The sequence below is a fragment of the Danio rerio genome, chromosome 25 (genome assembly GCF_049306965.1).
Source record: "Danio rerio strain Tuebingen ecotype United States chromosome 25, GRCz12tu, whole genome shotgun sequence".
In the NCBI taxonomy this organism is placed as follows: Eukaryota; Metazoa; Chordata; class Actinopteri; order Cypriniformes; family Danionidae; genus Danio; species Danio rerio.
Window position 1 is genome coordinate 39,942,332 of NC_133200.1, and position 10,169 is coordinate 39,952,500.

A 10,169-nucleotide genomic window follows, 5' to 3' on the forward strand; every position below is an offset into this window, starting at 1 on the left:
TGGATTCAGACACGGCCTAAATGCGTTTGCACCATGAGCTTTAGACTCTGCACCTAGATTAAACCAGAGCCCTTAGTGTACTCCTAACTGAAGCGGAATATTAAGTAGGGGGCGGGGCTTTCCTGTTGCACATCACTCCCTCACAGCAAATTACTGTAAAAAGGGGCGTGGCTTAAAATATCAGCTGAGCAGTGCCAATGCAAATACAGAAGCTTACGCTGAAGATTGATCAGTGGATTAACCTTTGCAGTCTCATTCAATCATTTTCTTTTCTGCTTAGTCCCTTTATTAATCAATGGTCGCCACAGCGGAATGAACCGCCAACTTATCCAGCGGATGCCCTTCCAGCTGCAACCCAACACTGGGAAACCTTTAATTGTTTACCTACAGAACAACAATGAACAGCAGCAAAATAAACACTGTACATGTAACAGACATCTGTGCTTCAGAATATCTGCAACTCTTGTGCGTTATTGCCAACATACACACTTTCAAAAAGTCTGCATGACATCTAAATGAAAGTGTGGAGTTTGCTAGCGCACATTAGTAGATCATCAACTAATTAATCCACTGAAAACACAGAGAAGAGACTCAGCTGAACACGGAGAAGACCTGCGCTGGACAAGAGAATGTGGCAGCGCTGCGAGACTGACCGACGCTGACCTTCACACACACCTGACAAGCATCTCACACACACACAAAAACACAGCGGATACAAACCAGCAGATCAGGTTTATTAACAACGGCCCAATTCAACATACAGAACCAAACAGAAGTTATTGAGTTATTAATACATCTGTAGAGAACATCGCTCGGCAGAGTCCAGGAGAAACCACACACACACACACACACACACACACACACACACACACACACACACACACACACACACACACACACACACACACACACACACACACACACACACACACACACACACACACACACACACACACACACACACACACACACACACACACACACACACACACACACACACACACACACACACACACACACACACACACCAGCTCTGGGCCGCATTCAGATTGACAGAGCAAGCATAGCTGCGAGATGATTGCGAAGAGCAAATCTCACGCCAGACACGCACGCGCACACACACACACACACACACACACACACACTTTCCAGTGCTAAAATAATGTTTACAAAAATAATGCAAAAGCACAGAGAAAGAAAAAGACTGCAGCAATCAATCATGGACACACTGACCCCCAGAACCCCATTACACAGCATTATCATCATCATTACATCATTAGGAACTGATGAAATCCCTCCCGGCCGCATGCTCTCGAGAGTCATGGCCTTTTAAATGAATCATAATATGGGAAAACTCTGGATTTGGTCATATTTCAGCTATTAATGTTGATGTTTTGAGCATCTGACTGAAGATTGGATCATTTTAGCCTAATTTTGATGGACATTTCTGCATTTAAAGACTAAAAAAAAAGCAAAGATTTTCAATTTTTAATCAGAAACTCTCCTGTTATATCCAGAAATGCAGATGCTCATGATTATTACTGACACCTGAAGTCCTGCGGATGAACAGATTCATCTTAATGAACAGCAGTTAGCATCGTTAATACGCGTTAGTTAAAGACCTCCGTCAGTGCGGATGAAGGACGGTTTTCCTCTGCATGAGAGACACAAAGAAATATCAATGCAGGAAGTAAAGATAAGAGTGATGAACGCCAGCGAGAAGAGGACACAAGCAAACGTTTGGCCTCTAATCACTTGCGTGAAACGCAAACAGAAGCTAATTTTAGTCATTAGCACTGACTTTTGTTAGTTAATTGGGATGTATCCTTTCCTGTCCTTTCCTAAAGGTGGCTGAGCAAGTCTTCTGCAGAAAGATAGAAACACAGCATTATTAAGGCAGGGTCTGCGCTACCCACAATCCTCCAGTCAAACCATACAGCTATTTACAGTAGAGACGGTACAGCATCGTGACTTAGATGATTAAAGCTCAAACACCAGAACCAAAGTCCACTTTAATGTAGAAAAAAAAGCATACAAACAAAAGAGGAATACAAATGATTTAAAAAGGCAGAGCGACTGGAGCGCCGCGGCTCTGTTTACAGTGAACTGGGGACTGATTTAATGCCAACGTGGGAAAATAATAAGCATTTACAGGGGAACGAATTTACATCCACAATCCGACTCCTGTCGAGTTTTCCAGGAAAACGACAACAGTGAATGATGCGCAAGAGAAACCAAGCGAGCGGACGGCAGTGTGTGCTCCATAAAACACAAAGTAAAAGGTAAAAGCACTGAAGAATTGGTGCATCCGTGCACAAGCTTATCTCGGAGGTGTGTGCAAAAAATGGAGTGCTTAAAATCAACTAATCCCAAAAAACTGAGCGAGAGGCGAGCGGACAGCCCATCAGAGAAGGCCTTCAGAACGGGCTGGATGAAGAACTCTTCATGCGGATGTTTAGAGCATGGCACTTATAAACACACCAATCAGAAACGGCGAGACGTCCGAACGCGGCCACTGAGAACAAACACACACATTTAACATTACAATCACTCACTTCTGGCTCAGTTTGGACCAATTATTGGGTGAAACCTTCACGATCCAGAAACCCAAACGAAATCAAATCAACCGTATAAGAGAGAGATTCAATACATGTACACCCCTACTGAATCAATGATCCCATCGAGAGAAAACAAACAGCAGCAGCAGCCCATGATCACGACTGACTGACAGCTCTGGCTGTGGGACGGGCGAAAGGCACAGACACACACATTCGTTGGCTCCTCATCCTCTGTGCTGTTGACAGTCTGTGCTGGGAAAGCGGACGGCGGAGCGTCCACAATAAATAAACGGGTTTAGCCGGAGAGCGAAGTCTTTGTGTTATCGGTTGATCCACAGCAGAAGCAGAAGACGATGATGGACGAGCACAGTCAGGGGGAACAGAGTGTGTGTGTAGCCATTAAAACTGGGTCCCAATGTGGCCATCCATGCTGCACACACACTCATCTCTCACACACACACACACTCGTTAGAGAGCTTGAGTCTATCATTGCTGCCACCCCCCTGCCACCCCAGAGTTCCAGGCAGAGGGTGGCATTCTGGCCTGCAGGGGGCACCACTCACTCACGCATACGCACTCACGCACACACACACACACTAACACGCCGCCCCCGCGCCACTCTCCGCTCTACCTGTCCTTCAGCTCCTGCGTGACGCGTTTGGTGATGCGTCCGCACAGCAGACCCATGAGGAACAGCAGCACCACACACATCGCCAGCATGCTCAGGATGTAGCTCTTAGCAGGAGACGTGAACACCTGACCCGCCAGATCTGAGAAACCTTCTGCTGGAGCCACCTGAGCGCACACACACACACACACACACACACACAAACACACACACAAATGAACAGTCAAATCACTTAACAGCAAGACTTCTGGAAGACGTGTGTAAATTGTGTGCAGCAAACACAACATTAGATGTACAAAGTCAGTCGAGTTGGCCGTCTCCAGCAGGGGTGGTCAGCCCGGTTCCTGGAGGTCCAACTACCTGCAGAGTTCAGCTTCAGCCTTGATCAAACACACCTGAGCCAATTCATGAGGACCTGAACCGGACACGATGATCACAGGCAGGGGTGTTTGATACGGGTTGCAGCTGAACTCTGCAGGACGGCAGATCTCCAGGAACAGGGTTGGTGACCCCTGGTCTACAGCATTTGAGTTTTTGTGTGTGTGTGTATGTGTGTCAGTGTTTGAATGTGTAAATTGCAAAACCATTTATACTCAAATTCACATCAATTTAAGTGTGTGTGTGTGTGTGTGTGTGTGTGTATACCTTGGCAGCGTAGCTCCACATGTCTATGCGGTCCTGTAGTCTCTTCTTGCACTCGGGCTGCAGGCGGACACGTTTGTCCTGAAGAGCCTCCATTAGACAGGACATCTCTGCGCACACACACACACACACAGGTTTGTTTTCCTTCTGTGCGAGTTATAAGCTTTTCAGCAATGTCCTCATGATTCCCCTTCAGTCACAGCCACGACATTATACACACACACTCACCGGCCACTTTATTAGGTACACCTGTCCAACTTGTTATCATAAAGGTCTAATCAGCCAATTGCATGGCAGCAGCTCACTGTATTTAGGCATGTAGACGTGATCAAGAGGATCTGCTGCAGTTCAAAGCGAGCATCACAGCATCTCTGAACGCACCAAAACTGGACAATAGAAGATTGGAGAAACGTTGCTGCTCTGATGAGTCTCCATTTCTGCTGACACATTCAGATGCTCGGCTCAACAACATGAAAGCATGGATCATCCTGCCTTGTATCAGCGGTTCAGGCTGGTGGTGGTGGTGTAATGGTGTGGGGGAGATTTTCTTTGGGTCCATTAGTACCAATTGAGCATCAACGCCACAGCCTACCTGAGTATTGCTGCTGACCATGTCCATCCCTTTATGAGCACAGTGTCTCCATCTTCTGATGGCTACTTCCAGCAGGATAACGCAGCATGTCATAAAGCTCAATCATCTCAGACTGCTGAACATGACGATGAGTTCACTGTACTCAAATGGCCTCCACAGTCACCAGAGCTCAATCCAATAGAGCAGCTTTAGGATGTGGTGGAACGGGAGATTGGCATCATGGATGTGCAGCCGACAAATCTGCAGCAACTGTGTGATGCTGTCATGGAGCAAAATCTCTGAGGAATATTTCCAGTAGCTTGATAAATCTCTGACATGAAGGATTAAGGCAGTTCTGAAGGTGAAAGGGGTCCAACCTGATACTAGTAAGGTGTACCTAATAAAGTGGCCGGTGAGTGTATTTGCAGCCTGACGAGTCACAAAAACACACACACACACACACACACATTATTTTTGTCTCTTAGGGGTTTTTCCTCTTCATTAATATTAGTTTCACATGTATTAGGAGGTCACAGGCAGGACAGCACCGGGAGCAGAGAAAAGGGAAGGACTGGTAAAGGACCTCGAGCCAGAACTCAAACTCAGGACGCCGTGAGCACCTCAGTGCTATATGTTGGCAAGATTTAACACTAGGCTATTAGTACCAACACACACATTAACACACACACTCACGTCTGCCTTTGCCGGGTGGGATGGCAGCACACTGGTGTTTGATGTCGAGGGCGCAGGCGGTGTGCAGGACGGGGTCCACGAAGATGTCGGCTTTACTCTCCTTCAGGATGTTCAGCACCTCCTGCACACACAGACACACACAGGCTCAAAGATGCCACTGCTACACACTGCAGACACACTCAGAGCTGACCCTGGATCAGATTTTACCTTCTTGCAGCCCTCATGGTTGATCTTCAGCAGGTTGACCTTCAGACACTCCTCCACCTGCCCCGTCTGCTCCTGCGCAGCCACCTCCTCTGCACACAGACGCGGGATCTAGACACACACACACACACACACACACATTTTGTCATGATCTCCTTCCTGCAAAGTTGAGTGTTGAATGTCTATTTAGTGTTTGTTAACAGAAACATGTCTAGTGTGTGTGTGTGTGTGTGTGTGTGTGTGTGTGTACCTCTTCACTGCATTGGAGCTGCAGCTGCGGGTCGAGCCGATAGTCCAGAGCAGATTCCTGGAGGATCACACTGATCTGAGCCTCACAGTCTGAGGAGAGACGCTGGAGACACACACACACACACACACACACACACACACACACACACACACACACACACAGAGACACAGACACACAGAGAGAGAGAGGGAGAGACACACACACACACTCAGGTAAGCATTGATATTTTGTGTGTGTGTGCGTTTGTGTGCGTGTTAGTTTGTATGTGTGCATGTGTGTTTGAGCGTGTGTGAGTGTGTGTGATAGAAAGAGAGGGTGTGCACTTGCTTGTTTGTCTGTGCGCGTTTATTTGCATGAGTGAGTGTGTGTGTGAGATAGTTTGTGTCTCTGGGGTGAGAATGTGTGTGTGTGTGTGTTCTGTCACCTGGTCAGCGTATTTGAGTTTGAGGCAGGAGATGACCTGTCCCTCCAGCTCGTTGTCGTCTCTGGCGTTGTTCAGGATGTTCTGGCAGAATTTGGGGATGTCGGCTTTACAGGCCTTCCTCAACACTGGGTTCAGGCGGTAATCTACAGCACACACACACACATCACCAACAGTACTGTCGCTTCTGTACAGTGTGAACATCTTCCAGAAGTTTGCAATGGTTGAAAATAAACAAATAAATGAATAAGAACAGCCTCTGAGTGAGCAGATACCCGTGTTCTGTGTGATCTGCCTCTTGGTGATCATCTGTTTGCACTTGGGGTCCATGAGCTCGCTGTTCTTGTTCTGCTTCAGGCACTGCAGCAGGTTCTTGGCGTCCGTGTCGCTGCAGAAGCGCTGAGGATGGAGAAGTACAATAATGATGAGGGTGATGATGATGATGATGAAGATGCTGCCGTTTCTGAAGCTCTCCTCACCCGGATCATCTGCTTGCAGACCCTCATCAGCTGGAAGTCCAGCTCGGGGTCCATCATCTCCGTCTCCTGCAGCCGGAACACCTTCTGATGGCAGTGCTGCGTCAGGTGCTTCTTATTCTCCTTCAGGCACTCGATCACCTGAATACACACACACACACACACACACACACACACACACGTCAGTCAGCTGTTCACTTAAAATGAATGACAGTCAGTGGTGCGACCAGTCAGTTGGTTAGTAGTGCAGTCTGTAAGTTGACCAATGGTTCAGTCAGTTGATCAGTAGTGCTGTCCATATGTTGGTCAGTAGTGCAGTCAGTAAGTTGGTCAGTGGTTCAGTCAGTTGGTCAGTAGTGTAGTCAGTAAGTTGGTCAGTAGTGCAGTCAGTAGTGCAGTCAGTAAGTTGGTCAGTGGTTCAGTAAGTTGGTCAGTAGTGCAGTCAGTAAGTTGGTCAGTAGTGCAGTCAGTAAGTTGGTCAGTGGTTCAGTCAGTTGGTCAGTAGTGCAGTCAGTAAGTTGGTCAGTGGTTCAGTCAGTTGGTCAGTAGTGCAATCAGTAAGTTGGTCAGTAGTGCAGTCAGTAAGTTGGTCAGTAGTGCAGTCAGTAAGTTGGTCAGTGGTTCAGTCAGTTGGTCAGTAGTGCAATCAGTAAGTTGGTCAGTAGTGCAGTCAGTCAGTTGGTCAGTAGTGCAGTCAGTAAGTTGGTCGGTAGTGCAGTCAGTAAGTTGGTCAGTAGTGCAGTCAGTCAGTTGGTCAGTAGTGCAGTCAGTAAGTTGGTCGGTAGTGCAGTCAGTCAGTTGGTCAGTAGTGCAGTCAGTAAGTTGGTCAGTCAGTTGGTCAGTAGTGCAGTCAGTCAGTTGGTCAGTAGTGCAGTCAGTAAGTTGGTCAGTAGTGCAGTCAGTCAGTTGGTCAGTAGTGCAGTCAGTAAGTTGGTCGGTAGTGCAGTCAGTAAGTTGGTCAGTGGTTCAGTCAGTTGGTCAGTAGTGCAGTCAGTCAGTTGGTCAGTAGTGCAATCAGTAAGTTGGTCAGTGGTTCAGTAAGTTGGTCAGTAGTGCAGTCAGTCAGTTGGTCAGTAGTGCAATCAGTAAGTTGGTCAGTAGTGCAGTCAATATGTTGGTCAGTAGTGCAGTCAGTCAGTTGGTCAGTAGTGCAGTCAGTAAGTTGGTCGGTAGTGCAGTCAGTAAGTTGGTCAGTGGTTCAGTCAGTTGGTCAGTAGTGCAGTCAGTCAGTTGGTCGGTAGTGCAGTCAGTTGGTCAGTAGTGCAGTCAGTCAGTTGGTCAGTAGTGCAGTCAGTAAGTTGGTCAGTGGTTCAGTCAGTTGGCCAGTAGTGCAGTCAGTAAGTTGGTCAGTGGTTCAGTCAGTTGGTCAGTAGTGTAGTCAGTAAGTTGGTCAGTAGTGCAGTCAGTAGTGCAGTCAGTAAGTTGGTCAGTGGTTCAGTAAGTTGGTCAGTAGTGCAGTCAGTAAGTTGGTCAGTGGTTCAGTCAGTTGGTCAGTAGTGCAGTCAGTAAGTTGGTCAGTGATTCAGTCAGTTGGTCAGTAGTGCAATCAGTAAGTTGGTCAGTAGTGCAGTCAGTCAGTTGGTCAGTAGTGCAGTCAGTAAGTTGGTCGGTAGTGCAGTCAGTAAGTTGGTCAGTCAGTTGGTCAGTAGTGCAGTCAGTCAGTTGGTCAGTAGTGCAGTCAGTAAGTTGGTCAGTAGTGCAGTCAGTCAGTTGGTCAGTAGTGCAGTCAGTAAGTTGGTCGGTAGTGCAGTCAGTAAGTTGGTCAGTGGTTCAGTCAGTTGGTCAGTAGTGCAGTCAGTAAGTTGGTCAGTAGTGCAATCAGTAAGTTGGTCAGTGGTTCAGTAAGTTGGTCAGTAGTGCAGTCAGTCAGTTGGTCAGTAGTGCAATCAGTAAGTTGGTCAGTAGTGCAGTCAGTATGTTGGTCAGTAGTGCAGTCAGTCAGTTGGTCAGTAGTGCAGTCAGTAAGTTGGTCGGTAGTGCAGTCAGTAAGTTGGTCAGTGGTTCAGTCAGTTGGTCAGTAGTGCAGTCAGTCAGTTAGTCGGTAGTGCAGTCAGTTGGTCAGTAGTGCAGTCAGTCAGTTGGTCAGTAGTGCAGTCAGTAAGTTGGTCAGTGGTTCAGTCAGTTGGCCAGTAGTGCAGTCAGTAAGTTGGTCAGTGGTGCAGTCAGTAAGTTGGTCAGTAGTGCAGTCAGTAAGTTGGTCAGTAGTGCAGTCAGTATGTTGGTCAGTAGTGCAGTCAGTTGGTCAGTAGTGCAGTCAGTAAGTTGGTCGGTAGTGCAGTCAGTCAGTTAGTCAGTGGTTCAGTCAGTTGGTCAGTAGTGCAGTCAGTATGTTGGTCAGTAGTGCAGTCAGTTGGTCAGTAGTGCAGTCAGTAAGTTGGTCGGTAGTGCAGTCAGTCAGTTAGTCAGTGGTTCAGTCAGTTGGTCAGTAGTGCAGTCAGTAAGTTGGTCGGTAGTGCAGTCAGTAAGTTGGTCAGTGGTTCAGTCAGTTGGTCAGTAGTGCAGTCAGTAAGTTGGTCAGTAGTGCAGTCAGTAAGTTGGTCAGTCTGATGGCCACTAGTGCAATCAGTCAGGTGGTCAGTAGTGCGATCCACAAGTTGGTCAGTCTGTTGTCAGTAGTGTGATCAGTCAGTGGTGCGGTTCAACAGTTGGTCAACGGTGGGATCAATCAGCCCTGATCAATAGTGCAGTCGGTCAGTCGCTCTGCCAGTGATGTGGTAAGTCAGTCAGTCACGAGGTCAGTGCTGTGGTCAGTTAGTGGTGTGGCGAGTCCTGCAGTCAGAAAGCAGGTTGGTCAGTGATACATTATTGAAGCGTGAGGCTCACCTGTGCGTTCCCGAACACCACATTCTGGCAGTGCTGCTTGATGTCCTGCCGGCAGCTCTCATACAGCTCAGGCTCCAGACGGATGTCCTCTGACTGCAGGAACACAAACACAACAGAACACACGTCACAACTACATTAAATGTGAACCCAGAATGAAACAGCGCTCCAGTACAGTTTCATATTCAGTGTCAGTTGGTTTAGTTTAAGCTTGGTGTCATAATGAAGAGTAGAAGCACTGACCATCTCCAGCTCCTCCACCCGCAGCTGCTTGCGGCACTTCATGGACACTCGCTGCTCTTTGGCCTCCTGCAGGGTGTCATTCCTGACTGTAGTGCTCAGACAGATGACCACATCCACCCTGAACACACAACACCTTCCCATCATGCTCTACTCACACACACTCCACAAGAGCCGCAGCTCAATAATACTAGAGTAAAATCAGTGTATTGATGCATTGAGTGAGATCAGTGTGAGGATGGTGAAGTCTCACTTCTTCTTGATGTTGGGGCAGAGCTTCAGCACGTCTTCTTTACACGCCATCTTAAACTTGTAGGAGAAGCGGAAGTCCTTCATCTGGATCTGAAGCGCAGGAGAAACACAGTAAACAGAGGAACAGGAAGTGTGTGTGTGTGTGTGTGTGTGTGAGAGAGAGAGTGATATTTTTCTGTGTGAGAGAGTGTGTGATTTTCCCTGAATGATAAATGTAAATGAAAGCAGACACTGTATTGTGTGTGTGTGTGTGTGTGTGTGTGTATAAGTGTGTGACGTCAGACGCACCAGCTGGAAGTGTGTGACCCCCACAGCACACTTCTCGTTCATCTCCTTCTGGTGTTTGTTGGCCACGAGGCACTCCATCAGGTCTCCGGTGTCGATCTGATTATCAGCCACTTCCTGCACAACACA

The 10,169-nt window shown here is 47.6% G+C and overlaps 1 protein-coding gene and 1 long non-coding RNA gene across 2 annotated transcripts in view; both read right to left on the reverse strand.

Moving 5' to 3' along the window:
- Positions 1–1,478: 1,478 nt before the first annotated feature.
- LOC141381034 (uncharacterized) lies at positions 1,479–1,911 on the reverse strand. The gene is made up of 2 exons (XR_012400561.1): positions 1,802–1,911; positions 1,479–1,654 (listed from the first exon to the last, which is right to left on the reverse strand). It is a non-coding gene; the product is annotated as an uncharacterized lncRNA (long non-coding RNA).
- A 69-nt stretch (positions 1,912–1,980) lies between these two features.
- Positions 1,981–10,169, reverse strand: part of glg1a (golgi glycoprotein 1a) — a 28,836-nt gene continuing 20,647 nt past the window's right edge. Inside the window, 12 exon segments of the mRNA XM_001332448.9 lie at positions 1,981–3,353; positions 3,832–3,938; positions 5,093–5,213; positions 5,300–5,407; positions 5,547–5,648; positions 5,971–6,113; positions 6,243–6,366; positions 6,447–6,584; positions 9,267–9,359; positions 9,507–9,624; positions 9,757–9,845; positions 10,044–10,157. Of these exon segments, the coding sequence (XP_001332484.6) occupies positions 3,186–3,353; positions 3,832–3,938; positions 5,093–5,213; positions 5,300–5,407; positions 5,547–5,648; positions 5,971–6,113; positions 6,243–6,366; positions 6,447–6,584; positions 9,267–9,359; positions 9,507–9,624; positions 9,757–9,845; positions 10,044–10,157 (1,425 nt within the window). The 3' untranslated portion in view covers positions 1,981–3,185.